General features: G+C 40.7%; 1 protein-coding gene across 2 annotated transcripts in view; it reads left to right on the top strand.

Moving 5' to 3' along the window:
* Window positions 1-35: 35 nt before the first annotated feature.
* The window catches only part of RNF20 (ring finger protein 20), a 29,930-nt gene continuing 13,709 nt past the window's right edge, over window positions 36-16,256 (top strand). Inside the window, exons 1-9 of one of the 2 annotated variants that reach the window (XM_043927628.1) lie at window positions 36-176; window positions 1,250-1,404; window positions 6,670-6,837; window positions 6,957-7,104; window positions 7,257-7,439; window positions 10,226-10,344; window positions 12,389-12,535; window positions 12,688-12,765; window positions 13,199-13,318. In XM_043927628.1, coding sequence (XP_043783563.1) covers window positions 1,276-1,404; window positions 6,670-6,837; window positions 6,957-7,104; window positions 7,257-7,439; window positions 10,226-10,344; window positions 12,389-12,535; window positions 12,688-12,765; window positions 13,199-13,318 — 1,092 coding nt within the window. In that variant the 5' untranslated portion in view covers window positions 36-176; window positions 1,250-1,275. Of the gene's footprint in view, window positions 177-298; window positions 506-1,249; window positions 1,405-6,669; window positions 6,838-6,956; window positions 7,105-7,256; window positions 7,440-10,225; window positions 10,345-12,388; window positions 12,536-12,687; window positions 12,766-13,198; window positions 13,319-16,256 lie in introns of those variants that run through there. The other variant, XM_043927629.1, reaches the window with a different exon arrangement.

Raw genomic sequence — 16,256 nt, 5'->3', positions numbered from 1 at the left:
AGATTGAAGCGACTTCCTCTTTTCTTTCCCTTCTTCCTCCCCTTGGCCCCGCCTCCCGGAAGCTTCGCTGGGTCTTCACTTGTGGGTTAGGGGTGAGAGGTGGGAGGGCTACGCGGACCTTGGTGAATAACTGCCCCGAGTTCCACTACCGGGCGGCGCAAGTTGGAAGAACTCAGGTCAGATCTCGGCCAAGGGCGGGACGGGACTCAGCGGGCAATGGGAATCTCCACCCTCTTCCGCTCCAAGGCCTCCTTCTCCCGGGCCTGTAATTGGCCTCTCCGAAGGCTGGGGCCCTTGGCCCCTCTGTAGTCGGATTGAGGCCATTGTCCTCCTCCTCTCTCTCCAGGCGAGGTCCCAGTCTGGTTGCTGCCCCCGATACCCTTCTCCTGGAGCTTCAGTTGGAAGCAGAGTTGTGTGTCGTCTCGGTGATGACAGGGCTGATACCTTCAGTAGCAAAGTGCTTTAGCATCCATTCCGCTTCTTTTGAGCTCCGAAACGTTGGGAGGCGAGTAGAGCAGAGAGAGTATTTGGTCATTTGCATTGTGCATATGAAGAATTCCCTTCCAAGGCAGCATGGCTCTCTAAGAGTTAGTGCTGGGATTCACACCCAGATCTAGCTTCTCTAGGGTGACACAAATTCGTGAGGAGAGCGTTTAGAAATAAAGAAACTTAAAATATAAAAAGGAGAGTTAGCATTTCTGAGAGCATGCTTTGTGTTCGGCCTTATGCTAGTCTTTCTGTACTTATTCATTCATTATGAGGAGCATAGGAAGCATATACTGTTGTTATTTCTGCTTTAGGAAATTGAGGCTCAGAGATGATATATGGCTTGTTCAGTGTTAATAATTAAGTAGACATCTCCCAGGTCTCTTCCAGCTCTCTGATTCTCCCAACAACTATAGAATTAACTGATTTTCTATATTTCTAAATCAAACTATATTTTCAGATGTTGGCATTTCAGGAAATGAGATGCCTGAAAATTTTCTAAGTCTCTTCATCCTTTGCCCATTGTCTTGTATTTTAATAGCATCCTATTTAGAACTTTGTAGTTCTGTAAATTCAGTTGCGACTCTTACTTCACAATTTACTTTTCTCTTTCCAAGAGAAACTTGAGGATCGTGTGGCTGAGTGTGGAATTAATGGACCCGGGTTAAAGGATTGACAGGAAAAGTTGCTAGCTTTTACATCATAGATGGACTCTAGTTGCTCTCCTTGCCTATCTTACCTAAGACTTTATTTTTCTCTACAGGAAAACAGCTATCATCTTGTGCCAATATGTCAGGAATTGGAAATAAAAGAGCAGCTGGAGAGCCTGGCACATCTGTGCCTCCAGAGAAGAAGACAGCTGTTGAAGATTCAGGGACCACAGTGGAAACAATTAAACTTGGGGGTGTCTCTTCAACGGTACGTGGAAATAATGCTGTAAGAGTGTGCTTTTCTTCTGTCAGTTGCAACCTAGAAGTAATGATTATGGAAGCCTTTTGGAGTAAGGGAAGTTGATTTGAAAAGAAGAGGGAGATAAAACAGCCAAAAGTAGATGAAATGATGTGTTGCTCATTTCTGAAAAAGAAATATGACATTTGATCTTTATTTTTAAAGGTGTATTCATATTGTTTGAAGAGTCTGGTGCCAGATTCAGCATTGATTGTAGTTATTTAGCCGTAGAAACCTATAAACTGATTTTTCATTCATTGGAAACTAAGGGGCCAGGTACTAAAGCAGTGTAGCAAAAATCAATCATTGAGAGAGTGCCTTCTTATTTCCTTGTCTGTAAAATGTAATCATAGTATCTACTTCGTTGAGGTTTTGAGAGGAAGAAATGAAAGGGTTCCTGTTAAGGAACATTACTTTTTAACATGCTAAGTACTCAGTATATGTGATCTATTAATAGTTTTTATTGGGCTAGATATTGTGTCTATAATGGTGAGTAAAATAGATATCATCCTTATTGTTATGGAGTTGTCAATTTTTTTTGACAATTATACACCAAAAACTCATAGTAATGTTATATATATGTCCTTTAGACCCCATAAACTCACTGTAATAGGTTGGGAGTCTGTATTTTGGAACTTAACCATAGGGATATGGTGTAAGAATGCTTTACATTTGTATAGCCTACAAAACCATATCTACTTTTTGAAATTGAGGATCAGAGAGTAATAGGAGCATTCAGAGTAAATTGTTGATGAAGTATTAGTTCTGGCTTTGCTGTCTGGGATTCATCAGCCTCCTGTTGCCAGCAGGTGATTTTGTCTTGGCACTGTCTCACATCATGCCTCCCAGGGACATTTTTTCATTCAATAAACATAAATATTTGTTGAGCATCTGTTATTTGCCAGACACTGTGCTTTACGCTGAGGACAGCTCCTGGACTTGAGTTTGTAGGTTGGCACTGAGAAAAGAACAGACTGTATGATAGAGTGGGAAATGTGCTCTTCCCGGAGATACTGCATAATGCTAAGGGAGGCACAAGACAGGCATGCCAGTTTAGACTTTATCCAGAAGGCAGTAAGGAGCCACTGGAAGGTTTTAAGCAGGGAAGTAACATGCTCTGACTTAGGTTTTGAGAAAAGACCATAAAGGAGCTAAGTTTATAAGCAGGAGTTCAGTTAACAGAATTGTTGCCTCATTCCTTGCCCCTCTTCTCCCTCCTATTCTTCCTCTCTAAGGGTGGGGAGCTGGGGCACGTATCCACTGAATCCTGACCCAGCTGGTTGACAGTTGCCCTTGAAGGCAATAACTTTTCTTCTGCACTTCAGGGTTTCTGTTGTAAACCAGCTGAGATTGTGGAACAAAACCTTTGAGACTGCATGGTATGCTTCAAGTGGGAACACTGCTGGTGTGACTGGAGCTGTCCACCAGAGCTGTGCTGAAGTCTGGCATAGGATGAAAAAGCGTCTGCTATATGTAGAAGACTGTTGCAATAATCTTGATGAAGGATCATGGTGGCTCAGGCTATTGTGAGGATAGTGTCAACAAGATTTGTTTGTGGATTGGATGAAGGGGATGAAAGAAAGGAGGCAGGATGAGCCCAGGATTTTAGAAGTATGGAGTTTTCACATGAGCTAGGGACGTATATGAAAGGAGCAGATTTTTGGGAGCTATGGGGGAGGAATCATAAGTCTGATATTGGACTCTACGTCTGAGGTATTTATTAGACTTATGAGTGGACAGGTAATTGGATGAGGTGACCTGCAGTCTGTGGAGAGGTCTGGGCTAACGTTGAACATTTCTGAAGCATTGTAGATGGAATTTAAATCCATGAGACTATAGGCTCTCCTGTAAGGAACGAGCATAGATAAAGAAGTCTGAGAACAGGGCCCTGGAGCAGCAACACTTCATGTCAAGGAGATGAGGCCAACCAAAGAGGGGCCACTGAGGCAGGAGGAGAACGAGAGAGGGTGGGGTCCCAGAGGCCAAAGGAAGAGAGGGTTTCAAGAAGGAGTTGATCAGGGGCTCTTGATGGGTTGAGAAAGGGGAGGACTGAGATTAGATTTAGTAATAGAAATTGCACTGGAGACTTGACAAGAACTGCCTTGGTGGAGTGGTGGCCATGGCAGCGTGATTACAGTGAGTTTAAGAGAGTGTGTGAGGAGAGTTAGGGGAAAGAGGTAGAGATGTTGCTTTGGAGGAGTGTTGATGTAAAGTAGAACCAAGAAAATGGGGCCTCAGCCCGAGGGAAATCAGAGGTTGAGGGAAGTTTTTGTTTTTTGTGTTTTTAAAGTAGGAGATATGGCATTTTTATTGATTGATGAAATGATTTGATAGGATAAATTTGATCCTGGAGGAGAGCATGGCCGCCCACTCCAGTATTCCTGCCTGGAGAATCCCCATGGACAGAGGAGCCTGGCGGGCTCCAGTCCATGGGGTCACAAAGAGTCGGACACGACTGAGTGACTAAGCATAAACTTGATGATGTAGGAGAAGGAGAGAGCAGTTACTGGTTCTGTTCTGTCTCTTGAACAGAAGAGAGAATGTGATATAATGCATAAGCGGGGGATAGGGCCTTAACTAGGAGAGGAACACAAGGGATGCGGGCTCAGATATAATAGGTCAGTAGTCGGAGTGTGGGTGATAGATGTGGACATGCTTTTCTGATTGCTTCTGTTTTTTTTCAGTGAAATCAGAAGCAAGACTCATCTGAGAGTGAGGATGGGGGAGAAAGTTTTGGAGGTGTGAAGAGACAGGAGAAGGTACGAAATAGTCATCTTGAAGAGAGAATGGACTAGAGAGATGGGATAGCGTTGCTGGGCAGCACCGAGAACCCACTTGAGTCTATGACTTGAGTTTAAACTGAGGCCAGTCAGCATGGTGCTTTATGTTTTTATTTTTTTAGTCACATTCAGCTTCATGGATATAGGAGGAGAATTGGATGTTACCAAGGTTGGGGTTTTTAGCAGGCACATATAGAATAAGGGAGGAGAAGGTTATAAAACAGTGTGACCAGTCATGGCATTTAAGTTTGATTAAGAAGGAAGCAAGGAAGTAAGAGGAGTGAAGGATGTAGGTTTAGGATGAAGGCATAGGATCATTGGAGTATAGATCCTGGAGTTGCTGAAGAGTGGATGGAATCGGAAACCTAGAGAGAGTGAGCTGCAAAACTGTGGAGAATGAGGTGTTGGAAATTGAGTTTATAGAGAACATCCAAGTATAGCTAAGTCTAAGACTAAGACTAACTGGGAGTTTGGTGGCTGAGGGAGCTACAGGACAAGATCATTGGAGGAGAGGAGGTCAGGGTACAGGATCTGAGATGCAAGAAAGATCATCTATATGGGAATTGAAATTGGTAATAAGAAGTACAACATGAGTAGTATTGGAGAGAGTGATGACATGCCAGGTGCTAAATCTTCAGGAAATGTGGAGAAGTGACGTGGGCATTTGTAGATGAGTGCAGCAAGGCAGAGTGGTGGGTGATCCAGACCAGTGGCATGATCTGCAAAGCTAGGAGGTTTTAGGGAGCAAATAGATAGTGGCTTAGAAGTGGCTGTGAAGAATAAGGAGGACACCTGCCTGTCTCCAGGCCCAGGGCTTCAAAGGGTGTGGGAGAGAAACAGCCCCCACTGGAGAAGCCTGTAGGGAAACAGTGTTCTCATCCAGGTTTCAGGTGGAGTAAGACGGGGAAGGTGATGCTCAGAAAAGAAAAGTTAAAGATGTCATTTATTAATAGTATGCATAAGCTGGTACAGTTGGGAAACTGTTGACTGTTTTGGTGTATCAAGAATGTTTAATAAGATAGAAGAGAGAAAATTAAAGGGAAACAAGAAATTGGTGCTCTAATAAATGATTCTTACTTTAAAATAGTCATTCATTTCTAGGTAAAGTTAAAGTGTAATCCTTTCAACATGCTATTTCTTTGCTTAGGTTCTCCCTCCCTACTCGCTACCCCCCAACCCCCCCACCAGCTTCTCCTCAGAGAGAGGTTAAAGGTACTGAGATGGGTACACTGTTATTGATGGAGTGACGTTTTTGCAGAAACAGAAGAGAACATGATCCTGAGCACAAGTTGAGGTTTTAGAGTGTGGGCATAGGTTGGTAAACTGTGTGAATGGATCTAGGAGATGGGGAATTGAAGAGCTTTCCATCTGATGGCTTCTATTTTCTCTTTAAAATAGGAAGCAAAGTCACCTGCTTAGTGTGATTTGAGAGCAGATAGGGTTTCGTAGTTTGACTTTGCTTTGATGTAGAATAGGAGCTAGCTCACTTGTTAAAGAAAGAAACATTTTTGGACAAATGATGAAATTTGTTCAGGTTAGAACCCACTTTGTAAAGGTGCCAGTCTCCCTAGTTTAATGACCTTATCTAGAAGTCTCATCATACTGGGTGTAGGAATGGAGGAGTCCAATATGTGGATTGATTCAGACTGGGGTTTGTGTGCAGAAATAGAATAAAAAGACTAAAGGTCGAGTACTTGAGGAGCCCAGTAAGCTGAAGTATGAAGGAATATACAATAGGGTATAATCAAGGTATGGAAGATAGTAGAGACAGAGGAGAAAGGAGAAAACTCAATATTTTGGAGATCCAGATAAAGACTAATATATTAGAATAACGGCATGAGATATCTGGAAAGATATCAGGGAATGGAAGATTCAGGGAATGGGAAGTTGGAATTTAAGATTTCAAATGTGGCACAGTTCCAGATATGACAGAAATCTAGGCTATGGCTTTTGAAATGTCTGGCACAGTGACGGAGGTAATCATTGAAGTTAAGGAATTCAAAATGCTAACGGTATAGATGCTAGAGGATTAGATGGCTCGTGCACTTGCATACATGTCAAAATGTGTATTGAAGTCACGAGATGTGTTGACAGGGACTGGGATACAGAAGAACTTGGTTGACAGTCTTGAATGAATGAAGGGCAGTCCTTAGGAGACAGATGACTGACTGGGGTAGAGGGTGATCTGGCTGGATGGTGGAGCCTCCCAGTAGCAGTATTTTGTTTGTGTACATGTGACTAGAACAGTGAACTGAGGTCAAGATTCTAGTGTATTTGCGTATGTCATTTTTTCCTCCAATCATAACAGACATGTATTTATTTCTTCTGCTGTTACTTCTTTTTTTTTTTTTTTTCCTGCTGTTACTTCTTATCCACTTATTAGCCCTTGTTGAGTTTAACAGCTGATATGTTTAATTTCTTTATGGAAATTAATAAGATTGGTTTCCTGGGGCAGGAGGAGTTAGACATTCGAACACTGCAAACCAAAAATCGCAAACTGGCGGAAATGCTGGATCAACGGCAGGCCATCGAAGATGAACTCCGTGAACATATTGAAAAACTGGAACGAAGACAGGCCACTGATGATGCCTCACTATTGATTGTCAATCGGTACTGGAGTCAGGTAGTAGCTTGTTAATTTACTCAGGTTTTGGTTTGAGCATTGTAGTTCTCCTTAGCCTTCTCTTTATTTCCAAAGTTGCTTCCTTTTGTATCTTCATAACTGTACCTCCTCTGCTCTAGTTTGATGAAAACATCCGTATCATCCTTAAGCGGTATGACCTGGAGCAAGGTTTGGGAGACCTACTCACAGAGAGAAAAGCCCTTGTTGTGCCCGAGCCAGAACCAGACTCTGATAGCAATCAAGAACGGAAAGATGACCGAGAGAGAGGTGAGTGTTCGTGACAAGTTTACCGCGGCATGCTTTCTGGGTGTTTGAAGTAGGGCTTCGCTTTGAGGCTCTCCATCTGAGGGGAAAAAGTAGATTTTGATATTTGCAGTTTTATAATTTTAGGGGCTTCTTTTTTCCCCCTGTGTCCTCAGGGGAAGGGCAAGAGCCAGCTTTCTCTTTCCTTGCTACTTTGGCCAGCAGTTCCAGTGAAGAGATGGAATCTCAGCTGCAGGAACGCGTGGAGTCCTCCCGCCGAGCGGTGTCCCAGATTGTGACCGTCTATGATAAACTGCAAGAAAAGGTGGAGCTCTTATCACGGAAGCTGAACAGTGGAGGTGAGGCAAAACCTGGGAGATGGGGAGCAGAGGGGGAGGAATAGAAACTCATCTTTGTGTGTGAGTTTGTAGTTTTCAAACTTATACATTATTATTATTTTCAAACTTATATCTTTATTTTTAATTAAATTTCTTGAAGTCAGTTTTAATCTGTTCTTGTTTTTTGTTTTTCTGTTATCTCTTGTTATTTTCAAACAGAGTTGGCTCAGGTTTTAGAATTGTTAGATCTCATTGTTTAAAAAGGTAAAACAAAATAAATGAATGGAAAAGTGTCTATTTGAAATAAAGCTTCTATTTTATGTTACTATTCAGAGTTAATGCAGAAACTTAAATTTGTATAGTGTAGTTAAGTACCTGTGTAGCTAGGTTGCGTCTTATTAAATGTCCTGACTTCCTGCTTTAAATCCATGGGGTTGCTAAGAGTCGGGCACGACTGAGTGACTTCACTTTCACTTTTCACTTTCATGCATTGGAGAAGGAAATGGCAACCCACTCCTGGAGAATCCCAGGGACGGGGGAGCCTGGTGGGCTGCCGTCTATGGGGTCGCACAGAGTTGGACACGACTGAAGCGACTTAGCAGCAGCAGCAGCATGCTTTAAATAATAATCATGGTCTAGTTGTAATATTTTAATTTCTCTGATTGTCATTAAGATGATTAACCTTTCATTTCTGAGAGAGATTTCAAATATAATGGAGGTCGAATCACTGGCTGGGAAAAATAAGAATTTTCTTACTCTGTACTTTTGTTTTTAAAGATATTTAGGTCAAGTTAATAAAATTAGAAGGAGAGGCATATTAAGGACTTGGTAAAATTCTGTGGTCAAAAGTTTCTTTTGTTTTTCTAATAGTGTGTTTGTGTGTTTCTATATTTTATTATTTATAATGGATACTTGTTTTAAGATATACAAATCAGAAATCACAAAAGCCCTCCCGTCTTACTTTCCCAGAGATAGCCATTGTAAATAGTATTATTTGTGTCCTACCAGACTTTTGTGTTCATATGTTATATCTACTTTGTGTGTTCCCAGCTATGTCTCTTGGTGCACTGTCTTGCCTTACTCTTTGTTTCTCCATTTTCTTGCCCTGTTTCTGGTGTCCAGTTGGAGCTTGTATAATGGTGAATGAATGGCTATAAATCTTCCCTGTCATCTAATGTAAGCTGAGCTGTCTGTTACTTCTTTCTCCCTTAGCTCTACTTGAATAGTTAGACGGTATTATTAAACAATATGCACATGGATATACCATGTATATTCTATGTATTATAGTATATCCATGTGCATATTATATCAGACAGAATGCCACATGCAGAGACTGTGTCATTGATAAACTTGATTTTATAAATGAATCAAAGAAAGGAATTACTGTGTTTAAAAAAAAGGAACTAAAAAGAGTAGTGCATTAAATGGTACTTTAAAATTATTCCTTTTGATGGCATGCATTTTAAGGTAGAGGTCAAGTTAAAAAGTAAAAACATTCATTACAAGTTACAAACTGCTAAGCTGCTGTTATTTATAACATAAAAGATGGTTGCCATCGATTAGCTGAATGTTCTAAGAGACAAAGATGTGTGAAGTGTGAATTGTAGCATCAACTCTAACTTTTGGCGGTTCATTTTCCCCTCATATTTATTTGGCCCTTGATTCAAAAGAATTGCATTTATCAGCTTGTTTATTAATTCACTAAATATTTATTGAGCTCTTATTATATTCTGGGCCCTGTTCTCAATATCTTAGGATATTAAGAGGACTAAAATTCAGCCCCAAGTTCTTACCTTAGGTTTTGAATCAGAATCACTCTTGAGAGTTTTTGGAGCATACCGTTTTTTGGCCCTGCCCATGAGTATTCTTATTCAGTAGGTGTAGGATGAGTCCTAGGTAAGTATCTAATTTTAAAGGTTCTCCAGGTGATGCTGATGGGTAATCTTGGTTGAAAACCATGAAAACCACCACATGACTGACCTGTGTTACATTTCTAAGAGGGATGCCAGTTTCACTTCCTGATAACTGCCTCTAGGGTCAGCATATCACCTGAGAGTATCAGGTCAGTGTCACCTGAGAGGATTCCAGCTATAGTATCTATGACTCTAACTTTAAACATACTAATTTGGTATGTTAAGTTCTGTGGGTGTACTACCTTCTTTGTAAATAACAGTATACATTTCATTTCTTGAGCCTCCGGAGTACATCTAGCATAGTATTCCAGAATATGATAAGTAATCCTATGCTCTTGTCTTTGTTCTTCATGATTTTATAGATGCCCATTTGAACAGTGAAATTGCTGCTCTCTGCTCTGCCTTTCCCTTCTCTGCCAATAGAGGGGCTTCATGTCACTGTTAGTGAATACTAGGAATTTGTGATAGCCTTAGAAAACAGAATTTTATTACTGTTAAGTCTGAGACTGATTAGAGATGCTCTGTCTTGTCTACAAGTCTAAAATGCAGTTTTTGGGGGTGACCGTTCCTTATCTGAATAGAGTTACAGGACCCCCCTCCATTTTTTTTCACAGGGCATTTTGGTTTCATAGAAAGGGACGGGCGTTAGGTGACTTTGCCTCTGTCTCCCTCTGCAGAAGCACAAGGTTGACTGATTTTCTTAAGCAAGGGCTTTAATAAGGACTAAGCCCTCTAAGCAAGCCTTATCTGTCATGGGAAGATTTTAAAAGCCAACTATTTCTTGAAGTTTTCAGGAAAGTGAAGTGAGCTCGCACGTGAATGCTTTGGCGGGGTAGACCGTTCTAAAATGTGACACCATAGCTGCTAAACTAAAGTACAGTTCTTCTCCCTCAGACAATCTGATGGTGGAGGAAGCAGTGCAGGAGCTGAATTCCTTCCTTGCACAAGAGAACACGAGGCTCCAAGAACTGACCGACCTCCTTCAGGAGAAGCATTGCACCATGTCTCAGGAGGTACCTGACCAGAAAGGAGGCGGTTTCCAGTGGGCTCTGCCAGGCGTTGACTCAGAGCACTGAGTGCTTTAAAGGTCGTCTTCCTCTGGAAAGTCTGCTTTGATGTTTTGAAGGGCAGGTTAAAGCAACCAGCTCTGAGAAATCAAAACCCGAGGAAAGGCTTAAGGGAAGGAAGGAATCGAATGTTTCTCCTTGACTTTGTTTAAATAGACATCATAGGATTTTAGTTTTTAGGAAGAATTGCCATCATGAAGTTTTCAAAACAACACACCAAACCCCTAAATATTAAATTAGTCCAAGCGACCATGTACAATGTTACTGAGGAATGGGTTGGTTGAAATTTATCTGAGGAAGGAACAGTAGGAAATACTGCATTTATGACGACCTACGAACTTGAGGAATGTGGATTTTTAGTCCAAACTTGGACACACATAGTGCCGTAAGCAAACTGTGTCAAGATTTGGGTGTTTATTTATATAAAATGACTGAGACGAAGTGGTGATGAACAGTGTGCTGAAATTTGACCTGCCTTAGTTGGGCCACCCAACTCTTGTGCTTATAAGTTAATAGTTACCATGTAGGTAGTGCCTGGCATTTAAGTACTTTATGAGTATTATCTCCATGGTCAAATAACTCATCTTACTGCTAAGGAAACACTTTCAGAGAAACTGGGGACTGGTCTGAGGGCATACAGCCAGAAAGTGGTTGAAATGTGTGATTCAGGTGTCGGTCTGTTTAACTTTAAAGCCCATGTTCTTCATTATACCCTGTTTCGGAAACTCCAGTGCCAAGGCGCACGCTGGGCTGGTTGCATGGGAATCATCTGGGAAGTTTAATAATACTTTTTATCAGCCTTCAAAGGGGTTATAGTATAGTGGTCCTTATAAAGAAATTGGACTGTAGTAAAAAAAATAGTATAACTTTTATGTTTTAAGGTATAAACTAGGTGCTGCCAAGATGAGAAAGTCTTCCTTTACCAGCCCTTTCCCAAATCTTAGCATTTCTAAGCTGGAGAGGCACAGTGCTTACCTCAGCTGACCTGATGTCCATGATGGCTATCATGGCTGGCTGTTGATTCTGCCTGTCAGCTAAGAACTCTCCTCAGCTAAGACTCCAGTTGTCCACTGGAGTGTCGCCTCCCCATCATGGCTGTTTCAGGGTAGTTGGACTTCTTATGTGGCAACTGGCTTCTCCTGAGAGGAAGAGAATTAGTGTTTCAAGAGTACCAGGCCGAATCTGCATGGCCTTTCAGACATCTTGAAGTTATGTAGCATCATTTCCACTGGGTCACCAAAGTTGACCCAGATTCAACAGGTGGGGACATTGACCTCACCTGCTGTTGGGAGGACTGTCAAAGAATTTTGGGGCCATATTTTAAAACTAACACAAAGGATATGTATAGATTGATGTGCACATGTGTGAGTTTGTGATGAGAGTATTAAACAGCATTAGCTATATATAGCTCCTAAATAACCAGAGAACAACATAGATTTTTGTATCTTTATAGCATCTAATTCTAGATTGCCCTGGGGTCAACTTGAAAAAGAGAATGGAAGTTTTCCTTTCATTCTCTTTGGATTGTCATTTGTGGGAATGTGGGAGAGAAGGTTGAGGGTAAAGATAATTGTCTTTTCTAAATAAATCTTTGAATTTTTATCTCCTAAAATATTTGGTAAAATCAAGGATGTTATCTTTTATCTCTTAAAAAACACATATTTTCTGATGGGTTTGTGGTCTGTATAGGGAAATGGTGCTTCTCAGAGGTAGAAAAATCACTAAATCTTAGGTAGTCTTTTCCTTGTGAGAGTTCTTAGAGACTTCTACAGTTTTCCTGATTGTGACTGATCCAGAACTGTTGAAAGAACCTGTGATTTCAGTTTTATGCTCATATGTTGGAAAGAAAGTGAAGTATCTCTTACTTAAATCTTTTCTGTAATGATACAGTATACGGTTAATTCTGTGGGATTTGGAATATAAGGCATTCCTTTTCTAACTTGGTCTTATTTTTGGTATATTTTACTGAACACCTGTCTTTGGGATGTAGTTTTCCAAGTTGCAGAGTAAAGTGGAGACAGCTGAGTCACGAGTGTCCGTCCTGGAGTCCATGATCGATGACCTGCAGTGGGATATTGACAAAATTCGAAAGCGGGAACAGCGACTTAACCGACACTTAGCAGAAGTTTTAGAACGGGCAAGTGCTGTTTTATTTATAGTTTGAAGACTGGAGTCATTTTAAGGAGTCTACTCAGAAGGGATGGGACAAACAGGCTCCTTTGAAAGTACTTTGGTTATCAGACTAAAATTTTAGTGTCTCTCACTAAAGAATCTTTGTCTTCTCCATAGGTAAATTCAAAAGGTTATAAAGTGTATGGTGCAGGCAGCAGTCTCTATGGTGGCACAATCACCATCAACGCCCGGAAGGTAAAATCAGCGATGCCCTCAGAATGTTTTTTTGACCTGGTGTGAGGTATTGCCTTAGCCTTTCCTGCTGTTTCAGTGGTGAAAAGAATCTGCCTGCCAATGCAGGAGATGTGGGTTTGATCCCCGGGTAGGGAAGATTCCCTGGAGAAGGAAGTGGCAACCCACTCCAGTATTCTTACTTGGGAAACCCTTGGACAGAGGAAGCGAGCAAGCTATAGTCCAGGAGGTGGAAAAAGAGTCAGACACTACTTAGCATCTCAACAACAACAACAGCGGCAGGTGTTGTGTTAGTTAGGTGCTTAGGATTGTGTTCACAAGTAACTGTGGGTTTTTGCTAGAAGAGTGGATCAGTGGAGATGGAAGCTTAGGAATGGGAATGATTTAGAAATTCCTTTTCTTTAGTCTCATTTTGCTATTTCCTCCTTTTCTCCAGTTTGAGGAAATGAATGCGGAGCTTGAGGAGAACAAAGAGTTGGCTCAGAACCGTCACTGTGAGCTGGAGAAACTTCGGCAAGACTTTGAGGAGGTCACTTCACAAAATGAAAAACTAAAGGTAGGAGACAGTTCTGAGGGGCAGTAAGATAAAACTTCTTGCTGATCAACTCACATGTATGAAGCGTAACATAAAGCATCATAATTTATGAGGGAAGAGAAAAATATAAGTTTTGTTGCTGTATCTATCTATTCAGTTATATGTTTACTTAATATTTATACCCTGCCTTGTTCTGAAGAGGATTTAAAGCAGCCTTCAAAGGTACATTGACTAAATCAAAGTGCTCTAATGTAGGGCCTGTTGAGAAAAATGAGGAGTAGGGTAAACTAGGGTGACGATCCAAAATGAATTTTTAAAATGGGGCTTGTATACAAAACATATGCAAGAAGCTTGTATGTACAGTAGGTAGGCCACTCCCATGTCAGTGTCTGCCAGTTTGTACCACAGGATTCAGCCCTGCAGTTTCTAACTGCCAAAACAGAGAAGGAATTCTGGTCAGTGATCCTGACCACAGGATCAGATGGTCAGTTGATTTTCACACCTGCCCGTTAGAATTTTCTCCCATGGTTCTTGGGTGGAAGAAAACGGATTCCTAAAGTCTTCCCACCATTCTTTCAGTTGCAATCACTTGTCTTTTATAATTTGATATGTTTCTAAGTAGATATATGCGTAAAGATGTTGGAACTGAGAAAATAAAAAACAGAACACAAACAGCCCAAGTTGAATCTGTTGAAGTGTTAGAAGAATTTAACAGTTGCTTAGAAGCATAAGTATTTTTGATACAATATCAAAAGTATTTTTCTCTGTGACTATCTACAAAGAGAACAAATTAGTGACCAATGTCCTCAACTATCTTCTTAAATATCCTGATAAATTTCATAGCGCTCTTCTCTGTCCCTAGATCTGACTGATTTCACAGATCTCTTCTCGTGTCCTTGGGCACATAGTGTACACCATGTAGCAATTAAAACAGTTCTCAGGTGGAAGAATGCAGGCACCAGGTACCACCTCTTGGAGGATTTGGGGTAGATTTTATGTAACCAGAGGAATAGGTAGATATATTTCACAAAATTTGCCTGAGATGCACAGGACATCAGAGAGTTTAAGATTTTTATTTCCTGGCTAGCATCCTAGATTCTGCTTCTGACTTTTCTTTTTCTTTTTTTTTTTTTTTAATGGTATTATCTCTTTATTATTATTATTTTTTTTGTCATACATTGATATGAATCAGCCATAGATTTACACGTATTCCCCATCCCGATCCCCCCTCCCACCTCCCTCTCCACCCGATTCCTCTGGGTCTTCCCAGTGCACCAGGCCCGAGCACTTGTCTCATGCATCCCACCTGCGCTGGTGATCTGTTTCACCATAGATAGTATACATGCTGTTCTTTTGAAATATCCCACCCTCACATTCTCCCACAGAGTTCAAAAGTCTGTTCTGTACATCTGTGTCTCTTTTTCTGTTTTGCATATAGGGTTATCGTTACCATCTTTCTAAATTCCATATATATGTGTTAGTATGCTGTAATGTTCTTTATCTTTCTGGCTTACTTCACTCTGTATAATGGGCTCCAGTTTCATCCATCTCATTAGGACTGATTCAAATGAATTCTTTTTAATGGCTGAGTAATATTCCATGGTGTATATGTACCACAGCTTCCTTATCCATTCATCTGCTGATGGGCATCTAGGTTGCTTCCATGTCCTGGCTATTATAAACAGTGCTGCGATGAACATTGGGGTGCACGTGTCTCTTTCAGATCTGGTTTCCTCAGTGTGTATGCCCAGAAGTGGGATTGCTGGGTCGTATGGCAGTTCTATTTCCAGTTTTTTAAGAAATCTCCACACTGTTTTCCATAGCGGCTGTACTAGTTTGCATTCCCACCAACAGTGTAAGAGGGTTCCCTTTTCTCCACACCCTCTCCAGCATTTATTGCTTGTATACTTTTGGATAGCAGCCATCCTGACTGGCGTGTAATGGTACCTCATTGTGGTTTTGATTTGCATTTCTCTAATAATGAGTGATGTTGAGCATCTTTTCATGTGTTTGTTAGCCATCTGTATGTCTTCTTTGGAGAAATGTCTGTTTAGTTCTTTGGCCCATTTTTTGATTGGGTCATTTATTTTTCTGGAATTGAGCTGCAGGAGTTGCTTGTATATTTTTGAAATTAATCCTTTGTCTGTTTCTTCATTTGCTATTATTTTCTCCCAATCTGAGGGCTGTCTTTTCACCTTACTTATAATTTCCTTTGTAGTGCAAAAGCTTTTAAGTTTCATTAGGTCCCATTTGTTTATTTTTGCTTTTATTTCCAATATTCTGGGAGGTGGGTCATAGAGGATCTTGCTGTGATTTATGTCGGAGAGTGTTTTGCCTATGTTCTCCTCTAGGAGTTTTATAGTTTCTGGTCTTAAATTTAGATCTTTAATCCATTTTGAGTTTATTTTTGTGTATGGTGTTAGAAAGTGTTCTAGTTTCATTCTTTTACAAGTGGTTGACCAGTTATCCCAGCACCATTTGTTAAAGAGGTTGTCTTTTTTCCATTGTATATCCTTGCCTCCTTTGTCAAAGATAAGGTGTCCATAGGTCCGTGGATTTATCTCTGGGCTTTCTGTTCTGTTCCATTGATCTATATTTCTGTCTTTGTGCCAATACCATACTGTCTTGATGACTGTGGCTTTGTAGTAGAGTCTGAAGTCAGGCAGGTTGATTCCTCCAGTTCCATTCTTCTTTCTCAAGATTACTTCGGCTATTCAAGGTTTTTTGTATTTCCATACAAATTGTGAAATTCTTTGGTCTAGTTCTGTGAAAAATACCGTTGGTAACTTGATAGGGATTCCATTGAATCTATAGATTGCTTTGGGTAGAATAGCCATTTTGAGAATATTGATTCTTCCAATCCATGAACACGGTATGTTTCTCCATCTGTTTGTGTCCTCTTTGATTTCTTTCATCAGTGTTTTATAGTTTTCTATGTATAGGTCTTTTGTTTCTTTAG

This window comes from Cervus elaphus, chromosome 16 (genome assembly GCF_910594005.1).
Source record: "Cervus elaphus chromosome 16, mCerEla1.1, whole genome shotgun sequence".
NCBI lineage: Eukaryota > Metazoa > Chordata > Mammalia > Artiodactyla > Cervidae > Cervus > Cervus elaphus.
Note: the sequence above shows the minus strand (reverse complement) of the source record. Positions and strands in the feature narration are given on the sequence as shown.